This window comes from Fundulus heteroclitus, chromosome 16 (genome assembly GCF_011125445.2).
Source record: "Fundulus heteroclitus isolate FHET01 chromosome 16, MU-UCD_Fhet_4.1, whole genome shotgun sequence".
NCBI classification, from domain to species: Eukaryota; Metazoa; Chordata; class Actinopteri; order Cyprinodontiformes; family Fundulidae; genus Fundulus; species Fundulus heteroclitus.
This window is the reverse complement of record NC_046376.1, coordinates 17,994,354-18,021,001: the sequence shown is the minus strand read 5'-3', so window position 1 is coordinate 18,021,001 and position 26,648 is coordinate 17,994,354. Positions and strand designations below refer to the sequence as shown.

The 26,648-nt window shown below is 38.4% G+C and overlaps 2 protein-coding genes across 5 annotated transcripts in view; both read left to right on the top strand.

Annotated features, from left to right (window-relative positions):
- The first annotated feature begins 1,596 nt into the window (after positions 1-1,596).
- LOC105932063 (immunoglobulin lambda-1 light chain) lies at positions 1,597-4,914 on the top strand. Its single transcript, XM_021320739.2, has 4 exons — positions 1,597-1,740; positions 1,833-2,158; positions 3,704-3,737; positions 4,443-4,914. The coding sequence occupies exons 1-4, from the start codon at positions 1,701-1,703 to the stop codon at positions 4,766-4,768; spliced, it is 726 nt and encodes a 241-aa protein (XP_021176414.2). The 5' UTR covers positions 1,597-1,700; the 3' UTR covers positions 4,769-4,914.
- Positions 4,915-13,608: 8,694 nt separating this feature from the next.
- aatka (apoptosis-associated tyrosine kinase a) overlaps positions 13,609-26,648 on the top strand; it is a 42,941-nt gene continuing 29,901 nt past the window's right edge. Inside the window, exons 1-2 of one of the 4 annotated variants that reach the window (XM_036147950.1) lie at positions 13,609-13,978; positions 14,117-14,206. In XM_036147950.1, the coding sequence (XP_036003843.1) occupies positions 14,125-14,206 (82 nt within the window). In that variant the 5' untranslated portion in view covers positions 13,609-13,978; positions 14,117-14,124. Of the gene's footprint in view, positions 14,023-14,111; positions 14,207-26,648 lie in introns of all 4 variants that reach the window. The other 3 variants (XM_012871037.3, XM_036147948.1, XM_012871036.3) reach the window with 3 other exon arrangements.

Here is a 26,648-nt window from a genome sequence, read left to right as displayed (position 1 = left end):
GTTGTCAGATGGGCCTGAGGGGAGGGGGAGCTTTAATGTTTAATATTCAGAATTAGCAATGATTTTAAATCATCAAGAAGACTCATGCAAGTAAAATAAAGCCAGAATTTACATAGGAACTGTTGCTTAGACAAGTATGAGTGTTTAACATCAAAATATAATTACTAGTCAATTTAATTTTGTTTATATAGCGTCAACTCACAACGTCATCTCAAGGCACTATATTTTGTAATATTTGCAAGAGTTGTTATTTGTTATTTTATGAATTTCATAATAAATTTGATTGTTACGCAACACTAATTTTGTTTCAGTCACTCAATTTACCAAGTAAAATATTTTATATAGATTCATTGCACACATTGATGTTTTCAGCCTTTATGTCTGTTAATTATGATTTTCTGATCAAAGCAGATTAAAGAAACCCATATAAGGTTAGGATAGATGACATCAATACAAATTAAACTAATAAATAAATGTTGGATGAATAAGAAGTTTAATACATATTTAAAAGTTGTTAATTCTAAAATAAAGGTTTAATCTGACAACAGAGCTTGATCAGAACCCATATTCTAGTTTACTGAATAAAACTATAAATACAAAAAAATGTAAATTACAGGAGGCTTGCGTGTGATGCAGTGTTTTACACAGGACATGATTATGGCATTCTTCCCTTTTTTCATTATCTACTGCAGCTACCTAACCTGCACTCATATTGTGACCTAATTATTTAAAACTACCTGTTTTCTTACTTTCCTTGCTTGAAGGTTTATTAATATTATTAGTATTACATAAAATATGTCTTCACCATGTGTAGTTCTTTTTGTTAAGCTGTAAGTGCTCAAACCAGCTGTATGACATGTAAGGTACTTATGGATGCCCCCTAGTGGCAGAATGTGAACTCAGTAAGGAAGATGTGGATGAATTTCTGTTCAGCTGTTCTGACCTGTTTTGGCTGACTAATGATCCTCCTAAAAGGAGCCCTAGCAGCGATGTCAGATTAAAGCTGAGGCATCATGAATCTACCCTCCATAAGCTCAACCACAAAAGTATCCTTTCCATCATTTTTTTGTAGTGAGTAACTCCCAGATCTTTTGCGGCACTATGGATCCTAAACACATGCAGGGAGGAAATCTTTACAGTGTCTGTTTCAATTACCATTCAAAGAGCTTTATTTCTCATTAACTTTGTACTCTCTCAGGAAATAAGAAAAAGATAACTAAGTCATGCTAGTAAGTGAAATGAGAATGAAAACTGAAAATAACACAGTTTCACAAATATTTTTTTTTCCAAAGTTCAAAATGGATGATATAAAACTGAATTGTGCTCAATAAATTTGCTCCCAGCAGTGCGTACCATGGTTCTGATCTCTTCGTGCCATGGTTCTGGCCCCAATCGTCCGACGAATGACTTGGTTTGTTGCTTGAGAAAAAAAAAACTTATTAGCTCATAATGCTGAAATATTTTTATATATTGACATCAACAAATAACTTATGTCAGTCCAGGTGATCTACAAACTAAGAGAAAAGCCCCATACTATTCAGATCTGAAATGAGACCCCACCTCCTGTCAGTCCCCCTCAGTTTCAGTCCAGTATTAAATGTCTCCTCCAGCACCTCCTCTCCTCATCCTCTAAACTCTCATCTGTCAGCAGTAAGGTCACTTTACAAGTTCCAAGATCATTCTCAGCACACACTGACAACATGCTGGGGACCCTCTGCACTCTCATCACTGCTCTAACATGTAAGGAGGATGACTTACTGCAGACTGGAGCTCATGTTGGATCCATCAGTCTGTGTGTTTCTCTTGACTTCATGTCATCTTGTTGTTTCCAGGTGTGAGTGGTGTGACGGTGGTGACACAGAAGCCTCCTGTTCTGACGGTGAGGAAAGGAGAGACAGCCACCATGGACTGTAACCTGGGGACTGTTACTGACCAAAGTGCTCGGTGGTACAGACAGATCCCAGGAGAAGTTCCTCTCTATATGCTGAGGTTCCGTCATGACTGGAGTTCCCCCAAATATGACACTGGCTTCCCTTCTGCAAGACACACATCCACTCATCAGTCAACATCAGATTATCGTTTGATTATCAGTAGTGTGGAAGAAGGAGACTCTGCAGTTTATCACTGTCAAACATGGGATGATTCTGCTAAGGAGTGGGTATCACAGTGATTGACGCTGTGACAAAAACCTTCTCATTATTACTTCTGCTTTTTAACTGGTTGACATGCCTGAAAACAAAAATGCTGCCATGTCATATATGAGAACCTTTAAAATGTTTTTAATAAATAAATGAAAACCTGCAGTTATTCCACTCAAACAGGCAGGGGAAAAAATTATTTTTAATAAACTTAAAAACTTGATAATTTCTTGGAACCCCTATCTGTTAAATACAGAACAATACCGTTCCGGAAACTCAGTTCAAATTGAATGAATAACACTGCAACTTGAAAAAAACATGTCAGAAATTACAACTTCAGAATATCACCAAACACTTTTATGTCACCGTAATTATGAAAAAAAAAAAAACTATTATATTGGGATCAATATAAGAAATTCCTGAAATAATTAATAGTTGGGGAAAAATCAACTTAGATACCGATTTCCTTCAGACTAAATATAAAATGAATAATCATATGTCCATCCCGCTACAATGTCAATGCCAAAGTCAAGAGTAAAGTCTTGAATCAGAATCTAAAGCATTGTTGGGTTATTAAGACAAAATAATTGCCTACCCCTGGGTCTAGAAGCTATACTGATGTAACTTACTGGTTACATCCAGAAACAAAAGAATCATTTGATCACCTTCAGTTGATACAGAAATCTGAAGCATATCCCTTAACTACCACAAACAGAAGACCTTATACCATTCTTATTTTGATGTCTTCATAATTTGCAGGCACAGATGGGCTGAATGACCTTTATTGTAGTGAGTGTAAATGGTCAGCACAGATAGAATCAAGGGAAAGAGATAAACAAGAATACTTTTAAATCAAAGAACAAAAGAATTAACTAGAAGACTAAGTACAAAGGAAATAAAGTAATAAGGCAAGATCTAATAAAGACCTCTGAAAATCGCAAAGCTAAAAACATAACAAGGAAATGATCAAAATATACACACAAGAAAACCAACATCCAAACACCTCAAGATCATGACATCCCATTCATGATCAGAGTTGGACTGAATCCTAAATTATTTTCCTTCTGCCATTCTTTCGGCCACAAAACTTTCTGTCGATTTATTTTTTAATTTATATTTCAAACAAAGAAATCTGAGATTAATTAAACAGAATTTTGCAGTGTTCAATTGCTTTGGAAAGAATATATATAAATATATAAAGAAAGTAGATTATTTACCTACTGTGTTTTTGATTGGTTTGGAACCTTTAATGTTTCTGTGCAATGATTTATTTGATTCAGTTTTTGATTCAGATTCAGTTGCTTCATGTAACTGAAACATAAAATAAAAACTGATAATTATCCATATCTGTTACTTGAAATAAAGAGAGGTAGTTCAGGTTAGTTGTAATTCAGATGCTTTTACAACCATCGTGGTTTTGAGTGTGTAAGTGATAAAAACCCTTGTGGCATAACTGAGATGTTTTCACTGAAAGTTGGTCTCAGCAGAATGTTTCAGTTTCACTCCCTCATCAGACAGAATCAGGAGGTTTTTGTACAGCCGTGTATACAAACTGAGTCACTGTGGTATTCGGACAAGGAACCAAGCTGATTGTCACAGGTAAGGATTTGTCTTTTGTGTATTCCAAAATCAAATAAAGCGATTATAGATTTTTTAAATTAGTTATAATTATTATTTATTGTAGTTTTTTTTTTTAAATTGAGCCTTATTTTTAAAATGCAAGATATTAGGGTACATACATAACTGCTATTTAAAAGTACAGTGGATACCATAAGTTTTTCTTTAGATCTTCAGAAAGGAACTAAATACTACTAAATAGAAAATATATTTTTTTCTTTTTCATTACATCCTTGCTCTGGTCAAATATTGCTTATCTGAACGACCTGAAAATGTAGTCAAGAAGGAGTTATAGTCAGCACATTTACCATTTCTTTTACATCTTTGATGTTGTGAATTTTGCACGAAAAATTTGTAAAAAAAAAGTATATGTATTACTACCTAAAATCACTGAACACTTTTCATTTCTACAAAATTCATAACATTTTTTACCTCTTGTGAGTGAGAATTTTTTATTTTTTTTTGCTTTGTCTATATTTACTCTTTTCCAGCTTTTGTACTTAATGTCCTGGATATTTAATCCAGAAGCAGTTATAGTTTTGACAGTCTCTAGATTTATTCACAGGCTATGATTTTGAATTTTCTTTAAACAAGTTTTCAAAGTTGTATTAATCTGTGATTGTATTCATTGGTTAATTTTCTTTCTTTTTATTTATTATTTTCTGAATGTCCTCCATGTCCCTCCAGGCTCCAGCCTCCCTCCTCCTGTCCTGACGGTCTTCCCTCCATCCAGCGCTGAGCTCCAGTCCAACAAAGCCACTCTGCTCTGTCTGTCCAGTCAGTCTGGGCCTTTTGCAGATGTGAGCTGGTTGGTTGGTGGGAGTCCAGTCAGCAGTGGGATCTCTACCAGCACCGCTGTTCAGAGACCAGACCAGACTTTCCACATCAGCAGTTCTCTGTCCATCCAGACATCAGACTGGAACCTGGATAAGGTTTACACCTGTAAAGTGTCCCTGGACTCCCAGACTGCAGAGAAAACCATCAGCAAGTCAGGATGTCCTGCTGAGGAATAGCAGAGGACCAAAATCATATTTTTTAGTCTGCTTATATCCTGCTTTTTTTTGTTTGTTTTTTTACCGAGTTCAGAAATAATGTTAGCAAAGATGAATCCATCTGCTTGTGATGTATTTTGTGAAAATTAGCTTTGCATTTCATTAATAAAACACAACTAAAAAAATCTAACAGATTTCATGTGCATTTTATTTATAACAATGATATTTGTTTTTCAAAATGCAACATTTAATTACATTGTGATATTGATTCATTTGGCCATTTAAGGGGAAACAAAATCAAATAAACCTCAAATCATTTTTTTTTTTTTACATAAAACTCCAAACTTAATGGTCTGATTACTGCATAGCTCCACAGTCGTTGCTGTTACAAAGCAAAACTAATGTTTCTAAGTCAATCATTTAAAAGAGCAGATAAAGTGAGGAACAAGTGAAACACAGTTCATCTACAGTCACTGAAGCATTGCTTCTCTCACAGGAAACACCTGCAGACCTCCTCTGCTTTTCTCTCTCATATGTAAATGCTAGGGTCACATTTTTGAAGAAAGAATCACTGAAACACTGATGTTTGAACTGTCACCTTTTCAGTATTTAATATGTCAACAGATTCACACAAACACGTGCAAAGCCTAAACTTTGTAGATACCAATAGTTCAAATTAAAATATAACTAAAACTAATTAACATACAAAAAGTATCCATAATGTCCCAAAATAAGGCTACATTCTGCTTTGTATTAAATAAATCCTCCAGCACCTCCTCCCCTCATTATCCAAAACATTAATTTAACTCATTGGTATATTATGTATAATAATGATTTAAAACATATAAACACTGACAGCTCCTCACACAGTTGAAAATTGAGCTCTAGATTTACACAAATGTATGAAACTGGATGGGAGGTCTGCAGCTGCATCCTGTGAGAACAGAGAGTAGATAGGTGATGCTTCACTGACAGTGGATGAAAATGCAGTTTCATCCGCCTGCATCCGTCAAAAGGCTATCAGTATTTTCACAAAACTAAAACTGAATTCTTATTCACTTCTGTTTCCTCTTTACTTGTATTTCCAGTAATATTTTATAATTTTATATCATCACATATTCTAAAGAGAATATGTCACTAGTAGGTCTGCCAGCGGCCTCGCATGACTACAGATATTTAAAGTGATGCTGAGGAGGAGCTCAAGGTAACGTGCAGAGTTTACAATGGTGTCAAAATGGGGAGATTATGTCTTATTCTAAATTAAAATTAAACAAATATATATTTTAAACAACTTTCCTAATTTCTTCACAAATCTAGCGTGTTTCAATGCAACACCAGGAATCATATAGTAGCCAGGTATGTCAGTTTTTAGCAAACACATTCATTGATTTTCTAAACTTACAAAAGTATGTCCATCAAGAGCCTATCAATTTTTTCCATCATTCCTTTCTTGCACCAAATCTTTTAAAATTTTAGATCATTGCTCTTCTCTTAAACCAGAGGGTCTATTCTCCAAAAGAAATGCATACTCATACTTTATAAGACATTTATCAACCTGTAGAATGCAGAATGCAGCGATACATAATAAGATAAAGGCTGCCACCTTCTGGCAGAAAGTCTTAACTAAAGATTGTGAATATGCAGATAATTAGACATGTAATGTTCAGATACAGTGCTCTTTAGAATCAAGAATCAGATGTCTCTCATATTATCTTCTTACATTAGGCAGCAAACAAATTGCTTTCATATCATAAACAAGTCAGTGATCAAGAGTATTGCTGTCTCTGTGTGTCTCTCCTCCTTGCTTTGGCCAGTGTTGATGATCCATCTATCAGGAGCCCTCCTCTGTGCTCCCAGTAGAGACCTCAGACCAAATCTGGGAGGAATTCTGAACGTCAGCCACTGACGTGCAGTGAATCTGTGCTCTTTAGGACCAAAAAGCCTCCAGTCCCCACGTGGTGGGGACACTACGTCTTTCAGAGAGTTATACTGCTGGTAGAGGTCTCCCAGAGCCTCGGAGAGACTGGATCCTTAAAACATGTAGACATAGAATAACTAAATTATTTCAATAACGTTTTTAAGGAACTTCAGCTCTGTTATGCTTAATCTAGTGAGAAAAGAGAGAATGGTTGTTAAAGCACTAGAACTATGTTGACTGTCTTTGTGGATCGTTGTTAAAAACATTTTCCTTCTCTCAGACTAAGAGCTCAGCCCTTTTCTATTGGACCTTGTTCCTGTAGCATCAGTAGGTCAGTAGGACTCACCTGGTGTATTCAGGGAGAACAGAGGCATGGTCATTGATCAGCAGCTCTTTCACTTGGGTTACAAAAGCAAACTTCCTGTTGTCCAGAACCAAGTCAGGTTGGAGCAAGTCTTACTGCTGCTATGCTCTGCTGAACACAAACGTTGGTCTAAGAGTTTTTCAGTATCAATGTCAGTACATGGTTTATAGAAACAAGAGCCTATTCCAAGCCTTGAGAATACCAATAGGATGATTCTTGTTTCCATTTTTAAGCTTCGGATGTTGACAGCATGCAGAACAGAGCAAAAGCTTTCATCTCCATTTATCTACTATAAGAGCAGAGGTCAGTTTCCATTAAAGAAACTGAATTTGGTGGTGAAAATCTTACTTTTTTATTATTATAACAATATAATGAAAGTTAACTTTGTTAAAATGTGTTGGGAAAAAAAAATAGTTAAAAGAAAATATTTAGAAGATTTCACATCCAAGGAGCAGAAAGTCTAAATGGCAGATATGTGAAGGTCAAGCTATATTCTAACTTTGTTCAGCTTTACAACAGCGAGGATGTAAAAGCAAACTGAAAATGGCATGAATCTATTTGTGTTTTACTTTTCTGTGATGTCAATCCAAAGCTTCCTGCTAGTCACATCAACCAAAGAAAGAGTAAAATCATTCAGAAATGCCACCAATAACAAAATAAACTCTCCTCTAACAACCTCTCTAACCTCTCTGAGCTATTCCTCCACCTGCTCCTCTCTATGTCAGTGATGAAGGGCAGTGACACAATCTGATATATTCATACGTGTTCACACTGCCTCATTCATATGCACCAAACAAAAAACACTCACTATAGGCTCCTCACAGATTATTGACGTTTGTGCAATGGCTAATTAACAGAGCCATGGCCTTTTATGAGATAGGATCTCCTGACCTTTTCCACTTATCAATCTGCAGTGACTGGTTTGGGGGCAACAGCGCCCCCTGTGGGCTCTGAACAAGAGGAGGTGTTTTTTTTTCAGCGCTATGGCTCCAAAATAGCATTCTTACTGTCTACTTTAACACAATCTGTTAACCATCCGGGCTGACAGACACGGCCAGAACCAGTCACTGTAGCAGAATGAAGTGAATGAAAATTATGGAAAGAGATAGGCAAAAACAAGCTTTTTGCTTCTGCCTACGCCTTTTTGGGACTCGTTGAAAATATTTTGTTGGTTATTTTTCAAACTGTAAAAAATCTGTTGCTCAAATAAATAAATAAATAAGTTAATTAATCTTTTATTTTATTTTAGTATATTGGAAGATTTGTTATAGTTCATGTTGGATCATCCATACACCCTCTTATTTGTTCAGATTGCAAAATTTATTTTTTGATCTATTTATGCTATTTCACAACCAAAAACATTGTCCATTAATCATCTTATGTGGATGTTGTAACTTGGCCATATTGTCATAAACTAGTGACCATAATGTCAGTTAATACAATTTCTGCATGAAGCATTCTAAACTCATAACACCCCACTAAGTTAATTTTTCTGCTTGCATGACAGTTAAATGAATTTTTCACAGTAGCTGTTTGAACAGTAGTGTTTCTATATAATAACTCTGTAACTGCACTATTATATTTGGCTTTAACTTCCATTATATAGAAATTTATAACCAGATGTAGAGAGGGACATAGAGGCAGCCAGCGGTCAGTCTCTGCTTTTCCTTGCAGTAACAATCATTTGCTTCCAGCTCCCTTCCAGCTCTGTTCAGCACAGCAAGAGGAAAGAATGACTCCATTGGAGCTGCAAAGCCACAGAGGAAGATAATCAGGCCTCCCACTTTCTGCTTTTCAGCTCAGAGTTACATCAACTCCTGAGCTGCTACTTGTTTTCTCTCAGTATAAGATCACTGCATAAAGGCTTTATCAATGTGTTTAGAGGATGCTGATAGAAGTATGTATATCCGCTAATAATGGACTTTTGAAGCCAATCAAGATAGCAGGGACTGATGACTAAAAGTCAGTTTCTTGAGTTTCAAATGATTGTTTTTTTTGTTCAAAACAAGGTTAAGTTTGATAAGTCCATTTTTGAAAGCACTGCCCAAAACAGCACACAAGACTTCTTTACACAACTGCTTTGAAGTTGGAGGAGGTAAATGTTTAATGTTTTCCTTGATGTTACAACTTCGGCCTTCTTCAGGTTTTCACTTTTTGTAAATATTAAAAATCTTCTTTTGACAGTTATTCCTAGCTCTCGGGGTACAGAAATGTATTTCTGCTGTCATTCTACTCTTAGAAATCAAACAGGATGCATCAAATTGCATATATTGCAAATGGACTGAATTTATATAGCTCTTTTCTAGTCATACCGACAACTCAAAGCCCTTTACACTAGAGCTACATTCACTCACAGTGACAAATACACACATATTCATACACCAGATCGGTAGGACACCTGGGGTTAAGTGACTTGCCCTGGGACACATTGACATGTGACAAGGATAATCTAGAGTAGGATTGCAAGAAGACTACTATTCTCCCTGAGCCAGAGTCCCACTCCTCTGCTTTGAGTGTGTTTTAACTCCTGCTGACTCAAAGGGGTAGAGGAAGATAAACTTTTATCATCAATGTTCTAATTAATTTAAACAGTTAAACACAATGGTAAAACACTTTAATTTGAAGGTTGCGTTTGATGTTTAGGGTTAACCATGGCAATTGAATGTCCTCTAGTGGTTACAGTGGGGAACTGCATGGGTATTTTTCAGGTTAATACAAGACTCCATCATTTTACCGGTGATTAATGGCCACAGAAATATACACATTATACAAACTAAAGGACACATAATCATAAATACACAATAGATAATATAGTAGTTATTCTTGTAATAATGCTATAACTGGAAATAGGAAAACTATTTCCAGTTATAGCATTATACATATTTTGAGAACATTCCTCTAAAGCACAGTTAGAGGAATAGAAACATCATGTTACTGTATCTGTATCATTGCAAAATATTTAGTTAATTATCAAATTCAGAAACTCTATCTTGCAAACATGTTGCAGGGTTAGGTCTCATTCAGAAACTCTTGCAGGTCTCTGTTCTTTATCAGAAACGTTTTCCACCTATCAATGAACTTTTTGAACTGTTGCCATCAGACCAACAGAACCACATCAAAAGCAGAATCACCCAAATCCTAAACGGCTTTCTCCCATAAACTGCTGAAATGTTTAGCTGCTGATTATGCAAATTGTGAAGACTTTACTATAGCACTGTTTTGTTTAATTAGTTTAGAGGTTTTATCTGTTTAATTATTATTCATCATTTGCAATTGAAATCTTGGAAAATCATTGTCTCCTTTTTTATTGTGTTTTAGTATACAACAAAGTACCTTTAGACGGTAATACTTTGTTTTGATTTTAATCTGCAATCACATTTAACAATCAGATGACAAATTGCATTACTCTATTTCAATGTCATTGTTACAAAGCAGGGACAGCTTTTCATTATGTTGCAGGGTTATACAATTCTCATTTTCACTTCTGAGCACACAAAAGCCAGCTCCAAACGTATTACTTCAATTGGGTTTCAATGAAACTTTCCAAAACTGTCATACAAATGTAATAAAACAAAAAGAAGAATCTTGATGTTCTGTGCTGCTTTCAAACTTTTTAGGTATTGATGTGTTTTTCATCATGGTATAGTTAACAATACTAACATAATTACTTAATAATAAAAAGCAAAATTTTCATCTAAACTAGCATAAAACAGTCCATGAATGTTATTATTGCTTATTTTACCAAAGCCTTTGTGGAGGAATATGATTTATTATTTTCCACCACACCATGTAGGCTCTTGTTTTGTCCCAGTTGAGTTCTGTTCGGGTTATTCCAATTTATTCTCAACAAATAAATTCTTAAGGTGCTTTACAAGACAAACAGATCAAAGTTACATACATAAAGACTTAATGAATTTAGTCCAGTCATGGACAGATTTCAATTCAACCCTAATATTTTTTTTTAAATATATAATAGTTCTGTTTATTATTATAAGTTTTCCTTCCAAGGAAACCCAACCGATTGTATTCCGTCACTAACTTTGCAGTAATTATTCATGCTGAGCATACAATTGGCAACAGTGGAAAGCAAGACTACCAAGATTACTTGTCAGGGTCTTTATGTTAGGATCTAGGTTTCTCGGAGAAAATCATTGACTGTCGACAGCTTGTTTTTACAGCTCCACAGCAGCTGGCACTTTACAATAAAGCAATTACCTTTTTCTTTTGTTGGAGCTAGAACAATTTCTCTTTGGTTTGAATGCAGCACAATGTTTTCACTTTTAGACTTTAGAGACTTTAGACAGCTTTATTTGTCATTTTGTATGCACAAAGTGCGTACAGAACGAAATTTTGTTTGCATACAGCTTGAGAACTCACAGTAAATGCACTAATTTTAAGGATAAAGATGCAGCAGCGATTTAGGTAAACAATTGAAATGTAAACAATGTCAAAACAATGTAACAATGTAAACAATTCAGGGGAAATAGACAGTGTGCTATTCACGGTATCCAGGAGAGTATTATTAAAACTGTGTAATATACGAATGTGGTACAGAGTCCATTTGTGGCTTCAGGATTTCAGAGTCCATTTTGTTGCTTCAGCGGTTCAACAGTCTGAAGCATATGTGCAAATGTGTAAATGTGCAGTTATGCGAATGTGGTGCAGTGTCTATTTTGGGCTTCAGCAGTTCACATTCCATTTAGTGGCTTCAGCAGTCCAGCATTGTGAAGCATATGTGCAAATGTGCAGTTATGCGAATGTGGTACAGAGTCCATTTTGCGGCCTCGGCAGTTCAGAGTCCCTAGCGGTTCAACAGTCTGATGGCAACAGGGAAAAAGCTTTTGCAGAACCTGGAGGACCTGCAGCGGATGCTCCGGAACCTCTTCCCAGAAGGCAGCAGGGAGAACAGTCCATGGTGGGGGTGTGAGGGGTCCCTGATGATGTTACGGGCTCGGGACACACAGCGCTGAGATGAAATGTCCTTGATGGAGGGAAGAGGAGCCCCGATGATCCCTTCTGCTGTCCTCACCACTCTCCTCACGTTCTTCCAGTCGGTGGCACTGCAGCCTCCACCCCACACAGAGAGACAGCTGGTCAGAATGCTCTCTATGGTGCTTCTGTAGAAGGTCGTGAGGATGGGCGGTGGCAGGTGGGCTCTCCTCATCCTCCTCAGGAAGTACAATTGTTTCTGTGCCTTCTTCACCAGTGACGTGGTGTTCACAGACCAGGTGAGGTTGTCGTGATGTGCACCGGTGAGATGGGCTTACACTCTGTCTTCATTGCTGTGCTATGTGCATCAGCATTTGATTCATGATAGAAAGTGTTGCCCTGCCGGATTAATGTTTCACAGAGAGCCACTTATTGCAAGCAGGACACCCTCTGTTCCCTCCACTAAAAGGCTGTTGGCAGTTAAGGCTAGCAAGTTTCCAGAAGGTATTTTTTCAGGAATAAGATTTACCCCTATCTTTATTTCTGAGTTGTTTAAGAATTTCCAGAAGTTAATGATGCCATAAAATAATTTTATTTTGCTTCAACTAAATTTGTTTATACTGTAGGTGTGTTCCCTCAACTGCAAACTATTTGAGGTCAAAGCCTTCTGGTTTCTTCCTGTTTTATTCAGTTGTTGAACTCAAACACAGAGCTTCCTTTAACAAAAACAGTTTTCACATTCCTACAACATTCATTTGACATATAACAATATAACATTTATATTGTATAAACAGGATGATTATCATTATGTAAACATCAAAATGATATTTTTAGAACAATATGGTTCCTTGTTAGAATGGTGAAAAAAATCATCTCCTCCAAGCAATGTTGAGTCCACTAAGTCTTTCCCAGCTGCTGAAAAGATGCATCATTTTGAAAATCTACTTGATGATTCAAAACTGAGCCAAAGGGATCTCTTTTCTTTCTAAAATTACAAAATTAGTCTCAAAATTAGTCTGAAACTTGTTAACCACAACATTACTTTTCTCCTGATGACAATTGAAACCAGCAAAACAAATAACGAATAATAATAATAATAATAATAATAATAATAATAATAAATTAAAATTTGTAATTAATCCGTTTTATCGGGTTATTTTCTGAAGTTAGTTGCCGTGTTTGCAAAAGGCTAAGTGGGTAGGTAGTTTAGATCATGTATTAAGAGGTAAAGCCCAAATACCTCAATAGGCATAACTAATAATAAGCATTTTTTTGGAAGAGACTGACTTTATGAATTGTTGTTGTACAGCTAAGAATGGACAAGTTTTTAACCCGCCAGTATAACCTGGCTTATAGCTATTCTATTTGATTTTCAATAATACATAAGTTGATAAGGTAATCAATGAGCATGCTCAAAGTAAGATGAAATATATAACCGCATTTTTATGTTAAAAGGATCCAACAAGGCTTCAGGGGTGTTTGATACTTGGCTTAAACGTGCGTCAAAGAAAGCCAGAACCAAGGAAGAAGAATTTCAGTTTAAATGAACCACGGCTCACTTTGCTTCCAAAAACAATTATTTTGAAAGGTTTAAACGGAAACACTCGTTCTTTGAGCTTCTGTGGTTTTGCTGCTCGTCAGCACCGAACTGAAACCCAAATACGCAACGGTGACGGTCACATCTCCAAACGACCCGACTGTCCAGTCAGGAGCGGAGGCAGCCGCCTGTTCGGACCAACATGTAAACAGAAATTTGTTCTGAAAAAGGTGCAGCCAGAGACCCGACTGAATCTTTGGAGCAGACGGGATTTTTACTCAGAAAATTGTTTGGGGAAAAAAACAGCGGATCATCGGTTCACCTGGCAACCGACTACGTGCCCTGAATGAGGAGGATGCGTTGAACTGGATGTTGCTGCCAAAGAAATAGATGTGATTAAAATAAATAAAAATGACAGCCCTTGTCAACATCTGTCTCCAACTGCGCTGGAGCTGAAGGTGAAGCGGGGCTTTCTTCTGCAAGGTGCGATGGAAGAAAAATGCGTCGTTTTAAAGCTCCTACTTCAGGTCATTTGAATCTCCAAAGCCCCTGAGTCAGGAAATTATCCTTCACCCCAACCCCCCTCTTTCGTTTATATACTTGTTGTCTTCTGCAGCGCAGCGAGGAGGATGGTGTTTGCCCTTCATGTGATTGTCATGTCTTCGGCGTTTTTCAATCCCAGCTTCGCCTTCAGTTCCCACTTTGATACAGGTAGGACTCAAACTGGGGGATTGGTAAGGGCGTTAATCAATCCGCTGCCGAGCTTTTGGTGATGTATGCGTCTGTTAGGTACACTGATGGATGTGATCTCAATCTGCTGACGGACGCGATATATTTGTATTTTTTTTCTTTAGTCACTGATGTGGCGTCACCACCTCATCACGATCAAACATATTCATATTAATGATCATGCATGTTAATAGATCATATTGGATGTTCTTGTTTTACCCTCAGTCAGGCCTTCAAAAGCTTGGTGACAAGGGGGTTAAAAGTTGTATCAGCACTGAATCTGCATGGTCCCACACATGCAATGCAGCTGTGTACATGCATTTATGGACAGTGTATGTGATAGGCAGGGCCGTGCATGCTAAACGACGTGCAGGTTTCAACTGTGTGAGGCTATAGCTCCTTGTCACCCCTCAGATTTAGTGTTCAATCTTCACTATAGTGTCAGGGTGATGGGATCTTAAGCACAGATGAGTCCAAGAGGTGCTGCAGTGGTTTGGGACTCCCTGAGCAGGTAGCTGAGCTGTCACTGGGCTAAAACTGGAAGCGGGAGAATGAAACTAAAGAGAGAGTCCTTGCAAAAGAGAGTCCTTGCACTGGCCACAGTGTGCTGAGCATACAAATGAAAGTGACCTCACTGGCTCTCAAGTTTCAAGCTTTATCTGCTCTTTCCAAACTACATTCTTTGGGTGATCTCTGATCCCCTTTGCTCCAATTATTTCCTCTCTTTTACCTGTCTGTCCACTTTTTTTTGTCTTTTTTCTCCATAAATGGAAAGGGCTTTCAACTAAATCAGGTTGTTTGCAGATGTTTTTTTATGTTAATATGCATACTGAGTGTCTTTGCAGCAATGATTGTTTTAAATAATTTCAAAAAATACAATCATGCAATTAAACATAATCGAATCAGTAATCTCATTACCAAATATGGTTAATTTGAAACCAAATATGTTGATTTTATGTTTAAACAAGCAGGTTTTGGATGCTGACTTTGCTGTCCCTCCTTTTGAAGAGAGTCCCACGTGAAAGACATGAAGTGATTCTAAATTGAATTATGGATAAAACACCAGCTAATCCTTGACTCTCTTGAGTTGCCTTCATTCAAATGTTCCTGATAGTGTCTTCCTGAATGAGTTCATAGGATTCAAAAAATTTAAACCAGGACATATAGTGTTTATTTTCACTCAGATGATGGTGGAAGAAATTACCTGGTTAGATTTGTTGAAGGAGTGAGTAAACCACAAATGCTCATGTCAGTCAACTTTATTTGATCTGGACAACAGAGGTGCAGCAGTTAGGAAATTTGTTTTGTAACGGGCAGGTTGCCGGTTCTATCCCCCATTCCGACCGTCTCAGTTGTTGTGTCCTTGGACAAGAACCTTCACCCACATTGCCTGCTCATGGTGGTCAGAGGGCCCGTACGGCAACCTTGCTTCTGTAAGTCTGGCCCAGGGCAGCTGTGGATACTATGTAGTTCACCACCGTCAGGGTGTGAATGTATTCGAATGACTGAATGTAGTACTTTAGGGTAGTCAAAAAAGTGCTATACAAGTACCCGACATTAACCATTTATTTATATAGTGGTTTAAGATACAACTCAGTTGGCCAAAGCACTTTATAGTCCCTAAAAAGCAAATTATTTGAAAAATGAGAAAGAGCATGTACCACGTAAATTCTGAGGTAACGATCCAGATTAAAAAGAACGACCACCTCAGTAGATCCTGAGGCTGTGTCTAGTGTTTAGGCTTAAAATCAAGGTTGCTAACGAAATAGGGGGAGGGGGGCGGGGTCTTTTTTGGCAAGTAAGAGGGCAAGGAAATGTCCCTTAAAGATGTTGGTCAGTGCTATAAAGAAATGTTGTTTTAGCTGTGTTAAAACTATTACAGATTGTTAAAATACATTTATATATTCTGAAGGAGTCAGATCTAAAGAGACACTGACCGACAGATTTGTTTAAAAAATGTAGATATCTGGATATCTAACAAAACAGATGCTTGCTCCTTCCACACCTTTTCTGAATAAGAACGATGTCTCAGAAATGTCACAGTGGAGTTCAGTTGTGTGTTTTACACATTTTCACATGAACCCTGGGTTGATTAGACATCAAAGCTCACATTCAGACAGCTTTTGAACTTTTGCACCCCTCCAGCTAACCTCCACAGCTGCAATTCCTCCCTGTGCCTCAGGCTGTGAGAGAACACAGTGTGCTCTACCTCTGCACGTTACTTCTAGATTGTGGAAAACAACTGTCGTCACATTTTGGGGCATTATGTGAGCAGGCAGGGACAGGCACAATGTGATGGCACTGTAGATTCCCTGACTACATCAGCCTTCACAGGATAGAAATGGGATTTGATGTCTGTGGCATTTTGCACCCACCTCAACCAGCACCTGGTGATCTATTACTTCAGCACCACGGAGAGCTCATAAATGTGTCGCATAGAAGCTTATGTAAAAATCGAACTCACTATGAAGTAAATTAATGTGAATAGTTTTTTTCTGTCAAAGCAAATGGACAGCAAAGTGACCTGGAAATGAACAATGTTACAACAGTAACAGTGCAGCACCGTGGGAATCTGTCTTTCAGCACTCCCCTATGATGCCTGGAGGTGGCGGTGGTGTTGTATGGGGATTGAACATTGATGAAGACAAGAAATAATAGACACGTTTCCTGTCACTTATTCTATATACATGGGGGACCTGCACGTGGGTTTGGCTTGGCACTATGGAAACGCCATTGCAGGTTCTAACCAAGGCACTTGCAATATCCCAAGAGAAAAGAAGAAGTTTAATGTGGAAAGCTCCCCCCACTGACTCGGTCAGCGCAAGCCAGTGCATCCACCGCTGACTGTTTGATTATTCATCTATCCATGTGTAACACGGAGCACTTCGGTTGCATAAGCCTGCCTCTGGGGAGAGCTGGGATAAGAATGAAGTGGATTTAAGCAGTGAGGGGAAACCTTCAATGTTTCCTCCCTGTGTGTCTGTGTAATGATGTAGTGGCTGTTGGTTTTATTGGTGCTGCAGATGTTGGAGGCTTGCCACCGTTCCTCCTAACCAAGAGGACACACACAGTGTTTCACTTATCAAGAACTGTATTATTTCTCATTGCACATCCTTAAAATCTTTGAGATTTTTTACATCATGATGGCGAATGCTTTGCAACAGTTTGGATGTATTTTTGATGAATTTCTGGTAGGTTTAATGATGACTAGAAATTATCTGAGAAACCCACCGAGTAATTGGAGAATATATAGCAGAATATATGGATATGGAGAATTGACTAATAGCAGCTGGATCACTCTGTGGTCATATCTGAGCCTCGGTAGATTTAACGACTGCTGCAGTGAACACCAACAATCATACTATATTCCCAGCGACATTCAAGTCATTTCCCTCTTGAAATCGTATTTCTCTGAGCGTTTTTTCACTGGATCTTGAGCCATTCTTCATTGTTTCACTGGGAGATGCTAATAGCCATTAGCCACTTCCTTGCTTTATCCCCTGCTCTGGATGCGCAGTACGTACTTCTGTTAGTATCATAAATAAAAAAAAGGCTTTATTTACTAAGCAATTTAGCAAAAACAAAGCATAAAACACCAAAATAACAATTAACACGGCAGCAGGACATGATAATCTTTCACAAAAAAAACTTTGTTCCTGCCAGAGTGAGCTACTGATGTATAAAAAAGTCATATAACGTGACTATGTACTTTTGAGGAATATTCATGTTCAGTATATCTTGAAGCAAATTAATAGTTCAAAATTTGTTTCTCATAATATTAAAATACCATATAAAACCAATATTTTTTTTAATTATATCAGCTCATCATTTAAAATTGTGCTGTACAATATATGCACTCAATACATGGCAAAGGCTCTTTTTGCATGAATTACTGGGTCAATGATGGGTGGCATGGGGGTGAACAGTCTGTAGCCTGGCCAGCCAGACTGACTTACACAGTGTGTAAGTTTGTCTGGTAAGGCTCCATATGCTAGGGCCTAGAGCAGACCGGACCAATCATGGCGTGGAAGCGGGACTTTAAGATGTGTTTTAATTATCCATAATGCAGCAGCGTTTTTCTGTGACCATAACAGTCACCATACATTGGATATTTTTGTTGCCTTATAAAATTAAAAAAGAACATGTGAGCACAACATTTATCTTACATTCATATTCTTTAGACAAAAGCAGCAAAAATCGTTCACTGGAGAGTTTGCTCGACGGCATGACATGTTTCACAGAGTACAAATAAAAAGACAAAAACAGTGTGTCACTTGGAGTTTATTGCATCACATGCGTACTTATCTGATTGGTGCTCAACTGATTAGACCCTGTTTGTTTGGTGTATACAGCTTAAGTCAGTCTGGCTGGCTAGGCTAGAGGTGTTGAGGAATCCCATGTTGCTTTAATAGTGGTAATGAGGTTGTCTTCATTGTTGGTTGTGTTGTCTCTCATCTTCCTCTTGACAATACTCCACAGATTATCTAAGGGGTTTAGGTCAAGTCTAGCCAATCAAGCCCAGGGATGCAAAGGTTACTAAAGGAGTGGTTAAACACAAGTGATGCCATAGCTGTAGCACATTCAATTCAATTCAATTCAATTTTATTTATATAGCGCCAAATCATGAAACATGTCATCTCAAGGCACTTTACAAAATCAAGTTCAATCATATTATACAGATTGGGTCAGATTATACAGATTGGTCAAAATGTCCTATATAAGGAAACCAGTTGATTGCATAAAAGTCCCGACAAGCAGCATTCACTCCTGGGGAACCGTAGAGCCACAGGGAGAGTCGTCTGCATTGTACATGGCTTTGCTGCAATCCCTCATACTGAGCAAGCATGAAGCGACAGTGGGAAGAAAAACTCCCCATTAACGGGAAGGAAAACCTCCAGCAGAACCGGGCTCAGTATGAACGGTCATCTGCCTCGACCGACTGGGGTTACAGAAGACAGAGCAGAGACACAACAAGAGAGACAAAAAAGCACAGAAGCACACATTGATCTAGTAATCTGTTCTACATTAGATGGTAGTAGCGGGTGAGCCGTCTTCTCTGGATGATGTCACAGTTAACAGAACGCCAGACCAGGTGTACCTACTATGAAGAAAAAGAGAATGTCCTGGGTATGTTTTTCTGTGGTGAATCTTGAAGCACTGCCTTCAGCCCAGTTTATGTTTGTCTGCCCGGGGTATCATGGAATGTCATTTTGAAACAGTGTTCTTTCAGATCTATGAACAAATACTAATTACATATACATATATTTGTAATAAAATATAGCATTAATTTTATATAAATGTATTATTACCCTTCTAATTTAATATTAACTTAACCATAATAAAAAACAATATATTTTTGTTAGATTGTATTAGTTTAATCAGCAGCTGTGACTGCTACTTTTTAATCTAATTATTCAAATAACCATATGAGTATATTGGGATTTCTTTGTTTACTTTTAGTTAATAATAAAAATGTTCCCAGAATGGAGCTTTGGGTAAAGAGGTCTGAATAGGCTCAGAGCCGTGATATATTACCATAAAAGGACAAAAAAGCATACCCTAAGTTGACAATCTTAACCTTTCTGCTCATCAGCATGCCTAGCCTGGCCATGTATATGACGGTCTTGTTATGCTGATCCACAGTGGTCTTCCTGAGCTCCCTCTCCCAGTTAATGACAGTTATCATAGCTGTCTGTGGGCTAGGACATCCCTCTGCCATCTGCAGTCATTTACAAAGTGCCTGAGAATGGCAGAAAGGAAGTAAGCTGGTGGAGGATGTTATATCCTATCATTAATCATGTCATGCTGCTCCCCTTGAGTGCCTCATGAGTGTGATGTCTCTCATGTATGTGTGTTTGGAGGCCTTGCTGTGACACAACAGCCCTGCTATTCTTCTCTCTCTGTTTTGTCCATTAACGCTTAAGTCTAGCTTTATTTTTCCATAACTCTGGATGTCTTCTTGCCTTCATGCACCAATTGCAGCAGCCCCTCTGCAATTTACTGTGGCTGCTTGGAACATTTTCACCATGTTTTCATCCCATTTCTACAGTAAACTTAGCACTTTTTCCAATTTTTCCTTGTCCTTAGTATGTTATGTTTTTGTTTCCGCAGTTAGGGCATATGGGGCAGCATGTTCAGCCCTGCAGCACTGTCCTAAATGTAAAGTCTTCCTTGGATTGATGAAGAGCGCATTTGTCCTCTGTTATATTCTTTCTTAGTTTCCAGGTCGCTCTGTTGGGCACTAATATACATTGATACTGCAGCATCTAATCTTTGTTTGCATTTGTGTTGATCCTTGCTACACATTTGCACATTTGTTTATTGTAGCGTTATAGTAAATACATTTGGATAGTAGAACATTTGTGGATGTCTTATAATATCATTGGAGTGTTTTTTTTAAGATAAGATGCACTATGCAGTCCCTCCAGGATTTCAAATTTTTTTGTGATTTCTTTTTTGCAATCAAAGAAAACCACAACTGGGCAACTGTGGCTTCATGGGTTGAGTAGTTGTCCGGCAATCAGAAGGTTGTGGGTTTGATTCCAGCCTCCCCTTCCCACATGTTGATGTGCCCCTGGGCAAGGCACTTAACCCCAAAATTGCCTACCGAGCTGCGTCCCAGTGTATGGGGAGTGTTGGCCTATTGGTTAGAGCAGTGCTCTTGCACTCAGAGAAGGATGCAAGTACCCAGTTCGATCCCCAGTCCCGGCACTCTGGGTCCCTGAGCAAGACCCTCAACCCCAGAACGCTTCCTGGGTGCTGCACATGGCAGCCCACTGCTCGCCAAGGGTGATGGATTAAAAGCAGAGAACAAATTTTGTTGTAATGTATGTTTCAATGACAATAAAGATGATACCACTACTATTATTACTAAAATCACTGATTTTGTGGTGCTACTACAACATCAGACACTGACACGTCCCATTATGTTTAGAAAAGTGCTAATTTCAGAATGACTTATTTGAAGGGAGATAACATGCTTTTTGAGAAAAGAGGAAAAACTCAATAGAAAGATAGTGGATTTTGAAGAAAGAAATAAGTGGATTTTGAAGATTTTTTTTCATGCAATCGCCCTAAAGAGAGGAAGAGCAAGGTTAGAAGGTCTTGCGCAGTTGTTCAAAAAGAGACTTGGGGAAACGTCCACGAAAATCGCTGACCCGCGCTTTAAGTGAGGCTAAGGAAGTAGTGAAGTAGACGCAAGAAATACTGACACCTGTAGGTTGGAATTAGCAGTCACTTAAACCCAGTGTTTTGCAAAATTTTGGACAAAAATTTGCAACAAATTCAAAATTATGCATTAATGCTCAAAAAATGCAGGGATCTGTTGATTTTGCATTTATCTCCACAATCGCAGAATCACGAAGAACTGGAAGGAGTGACCATGCATGTCTGGAGTTGCATCCAGTTCACCAAAAACAAACGTGTATTTGGAACTGTATCCCATCATCGCCTTCTTTCTTCGCCTGACTGTTTCTCACCACAGTTTGATTGCTGTTGTGTGTGAACTGGCACAGTGCCCACTCTGCAGGTCCCTCGATCAAAACCGAGAGCAGGCATGTGTGTCTGTGTGTTTATGCGTACAGAGAAAGCATACAAAAGCAGAAAACATTTCAAGATAAAAAATAGGGCCTATGGTTAGGTCAATGCAGTACAACATTCATTCTGTTTGAATGTTCGTGAATAGGCAAAAGCTCGGGTCTCTGCTCTGGTTTTGATACAACAGCGTGTCTGCGCAGTGATATGATTTGGTCACTCTGCTCTGAAAAAAAACTTCTATGTTTAAAGTCCCCTTGTCCTCTTTGCCTAATGTTTGCATATATTAGGAACAGATTTGTTCAATACATGACTGTTGTGTATCTTAAGAGCAGCAGCAGATCCACTATTGAATTGTTTTAGCTAAACAGAAATGCGTTATTCATGATGCAGCATGGAAAGCTCATATTTGAATAGATTAAAAGCCTTTTTTCCTGCCGTTATTTATTCTATGCATGCATACATATGAGTATTAAGCCAAACATTCTGTTAATTTCCAACCATGAATTCTGACCTCTCAATTTGACGCAGTTATAATTATAGCTCTCTCCAATCTTCTCAGTTTTTTAAAAGGAGCAGCACAAGACAATAAGACATATTTTGTTGTAATATATGTATTTTAACTTATATTTAACTTATTCCAGCTGGTATTGGAAACCCCTGCTTTTTTTGCCCTTCCCAGTGCTTTACAAAAGTAGTCACATCCCTCAAAATTGTACCCATTTTGTCACATTACCACACTAAACTTCAATTTATTTTCTTTTTTTTGTGGGGGAGTGGGGTGCTCTCCATCCACCATTAGTCAGATTGGATGGAGAGTGCATGGGAACAAGATTTCCAAAAGGGTTTGAGTCTGGAATTGGAATGGGCCATTCTAGCTCATGAATAGAATCACTGCCCTGCTGAAAGACAAATTTCCTCACTACTTTCAGTATTTTGCAGCCTCTTACAGATTTTCTTCCTGGAATGCCTTGCATTTACCTCCATCCATCAGCCCGTTAGCTCTGACCTCCTTTCCTTTCCCTGCAGAAGAAAAGTATCCCCATGGCATGATAGTGGCACAAAAATGCAACATACAGTACCTTGCAAAAAGTACCCCGCCCGCTTTGCTTTTTATCTATTTTGTTACATTCCAACTTGTAACTTAACTTATTATAATTTAATTTTTTGTGATGCATCTGCACAATTTTGTCTAAGTTAGTGAAACGAATTATGATATATCAGGGAAAAAGAACCAGAAGGTTTGCATGTTCATAAGAATACACCCTCTTTGCTATGAAGTCCCTAAAAAGCTTCAATTACCTTTAAAAGTCACATAATTAGTGAAATAAAGTCCACCTGTGGGTAATCTAAATGTCAAGTAATATGTCAGTATAAACGCACCTTTTCTGAAAGCCCCCAGAGGCTGCAACACCACCAAGCAAGAGGCATCACACAATGAAGACCAAGGAGCTCTACAAACAAGTCAGGGACAAAGTTGTTAAGAAGAGATCTGTCCATAGGTTGTCAATAAGCTGTATGCTCCAGATAGCTGGGATTTATGGAAGAGTGGACAGAAAAAATGCTATTACTTAACGTGAAAATGAGAACGCATGGTTTGAGTTTGCCAAAAGGCGCGTGGGCGACTCCCCAAAACTGCTCTAGTTAGATGAAACTAAAATTGAACATTTTAGCCACCAGGGAAAACACTATGTCTGGCAGAAACCCATCACGTTCCAATCACACCGAGAACATCACCCCCAGAGTGAAACAAGGTGTTGCCAACATGATGCTGTGGGAATGTCCTTCAGCAACAGGGCCTAGGAAACTGGTCCGAATCAGGGGGAAGCTGCAGGGTGGTCAGTATGCCTGTGATTTTAGACTGGGACGGAGGTTCACTTTCCAGCCGGACAATGAGCTGAACCATACTGCTAAAGAAAAACTTGAATGGTTTGAGGAGAAACATTTAAATGTGTTGGGATCACCTATAATCAAAGCCCAGCCCTCAGACCAATAGAGAATATGTGCTTAGACTTGAAGATCGCTGTTCACAAGCGGATATTCTTCTATATGTAAGAGCTGGAGCAGTTTTGCCTGAGGAATAAGCAAAAATCCCCCCCCCCCCCGGAAAATGTCGGGGGGGGGGGGGGGGGGGGAGAAAATGATTTTGCGAGACACTGTTAACTCTCAATGAAATGCATTAAACTTTGTTAGCAAGGCAAACTCTGGAAAAGCTCAAATTATGTGAGATACTTTTAGAAGGCTACGTAGATTCATTGGATTGTTTGATATCATGGTTGCATGGAGTGATTAATTGCATTTTGTTATCCCATTGATCTCATGTTATAAGGAAATGGAACAACATGTTTTTTTTCTTTTCTTTCATTCTTTCTTTGTTGAAGCTAGCACACTTTTTTCTTTCATTGTCCATCCATATTCCCTACAGCCCCGCCCTTACCCACCACAACTGTCAGTCTGAAATGTGGAGGTGGCAGGGTGACTCCATTACTCCTGCCCTCCTCTCTGCCAGGACATTACTCATTTCTCTCCACAGTCCTGGAGACAGCATTTTAATAAAGCGGGAATGAACAGAGCTTTAAGTGCTTTATTTTCATTTCTGTGTGCAGCTGGTAAAGTAACGTGTGCTTCTCAAATATTTATGGAGGAACCAGGGTCGTCAGTCTGTTCACAGATCCAAAGAGAGAGGGAAGTGAGGCAGAGAGATTCTTCACATCTAATTTATGAAAACAGTTCATCTAGATTTCCCCTGCACAACCACACAGAGGTTTCCCCTGGTGAATGAAGAGTCAACATGCTGATCCATCTGTTGGGACTTTCATATGAAAAACAGCCTTCTGTATATTTTTCAGGGCATATGCCTAACTTGTTCCAGAAAACCACGGAAATCAAGAGAACATGATAAGGATTCTTGCATATTGTCCTTCTTGCCTTGATGTTAAGTATATTCATAGAGAAGCATGAAATACAATCCGCCCTGCAACAATTTTCTGCCTGTCCCTGAGGATTCTCTAGGTTCTTAGGGTTTAAAACCTGTTAAGCCCAAGGGGCTTCAGAAGCAATTTCCGCTTGAAAATACACATCTGAATACCTCCACAATTATGATGTTAAAATGCAACGTTTTGGTACCAGTGTAAGAGTAAGAAATAAAATAATTTTTCTCTAGTGGAACCACTATAACAACTGTTAATCTGTCTGATTTACTTGTAATTGAACAGAAAAAAATATTTTTTTTAGCCTCATCTAAAGTCTTTCTAAACAAACAGTAAAAAAACACTATGAAAGTCCTTTTAAAACCCCAGGAGACCCCTTAGATTGGATTTGTCAACATAATTGCTATAACTGCAGCAAATTTGGACTGAATCATATAGACTATAAGGCACACATAAAATCTAGTTTTTAAATTCTGTACATACAAATGTTTTTTAAATATTCACCTGTACAATGTGACTTTCTCCTGCATTGTTTACATTTCAATTGTTTTACTTTTAAATCAGTGCTGCACCTTATACTGTATTTTAAATCTACGGCAAATTACAAGCTCTATTCTTGCACTAATGCCCTTTGCACAATCAATTTCTGCACATAGAAATGGTTTTAAAAATACTCGCCTGTACACTGTGACTTCTCTTGCACTGTCTACATTTAAATGGTTTACTTTTAAATCACTGCTGCACCTCATACTGTAAATTCAATTCTTCTGCAATTTTACAAGCTGTATGCAACGAAATTTCGTTCTGTACGCACTCTGTGTATACAAAATGACAAATAAAGTTGTCTAAGTCTAAGTCTATGTAATGTCGAAACTAGAAGTGCCTTAATGTAAAGGCCCCCACATTCTAAGGCGTAGCTCACTCCCTCGAGGTACTCGAGGAGTACTCAAGCCGGACTCTGCTCATACAGAGACATGCAGAGCTCAATTTTTACAACCGCGTACACGGTGTCACACTATAAATTGCTCGCCTGCAAGAAGTCTTTACATTGAACTGTTTTGTATGTGACACCGAGCTTGATACACTGAGCTGCTCCGAGCAGGCGGTCTCAAGGACGCACAGCCTAACAGTCCCTCTCTGGTCTCACTGACAGGTGTGCAGTGGGAGCCTGCTGGAAAAGAAACAGCTCTAGGTGCTCAGCTAGCTAATCACACATTTTACCATCTGTTCAGCCTCTTCGTCCCACTGGCAGAAAGTGTGGGAAATGTAGGAATTTGCCACAAGAAATGTAGGCAGTTGTACACTTGACTATGAAGGGTAAAACGTCAGCTGGGAGTCTGTGCAGCTCACAGTTTGCGCACAGTACGCCCAAATATGTAGGAGCCTTTATGCAGCCCGTGCCCAGAGTGTGCATTAGCAACAATAAACCAAGTAAGTTCAATCAAAATATAAGTTGCTGTTATGTCAGAAACAGGGCAGTGTAGGTCAACTACTCAGTTGTCCCGACAGAGACGGATAGCTCTCCCTGATAATACACACTAAGGAAGAAAATTTGGTGCGCCTTATATGTGAACAACGACACACATAGACACATTAATTCACGGTGCGCCTTATAATCCAGTGTGGTTCATAAATTGAACTGTGCATAAAGCAGAGAGATTATAAAAGTGACTACAATTTTCATAACCTTTGTTACAAAAGGAAATTGCATCACCTGCAATAGGTTTTTTGAAAGGTATTGCTCTCTAGTTTCCCAGGATACCAGCTACTATTGACAAAGCAAGAATACATCTTTCCTGAAGCATTTTTCCAGAAGGTTCCACCATGTTGGAAAGACAGTTAAATGGCATGGTTTAAAGAAACCAATTTCAGTGACTGGTTTTAAAACAAAATTAAAGCCTCCTCCTTCAAAGGTTTTAGGGGGAAAAGAATATGACTGTGTCTGAACTTCTTTTAGAAAC

Bases quoted from the DNA above. Each gene is read 5' to 3' on its own strand.
- LOC105932063 (XM_021320739.2), top strand. From the start codon at position 1,701: ATGCTGGGGACCCTCTGCACTCTCATCACTGCTCTAACAT. The intron at 2,159-3,703 runs GTATCACAGTGA...TGAGTCACTGTG, and splicing joins ATGATTCTGCTAAGGAGTGG to GTATTCGGACAAGGAACCAA. The intron at 3,738-4,442 runs GTAAGGATTTGT...ATGTCCCTCCAG, and splicing joins AACCAAGCTGATTGTCACAG to GCTCCAGCCTCCCTCCTCCT.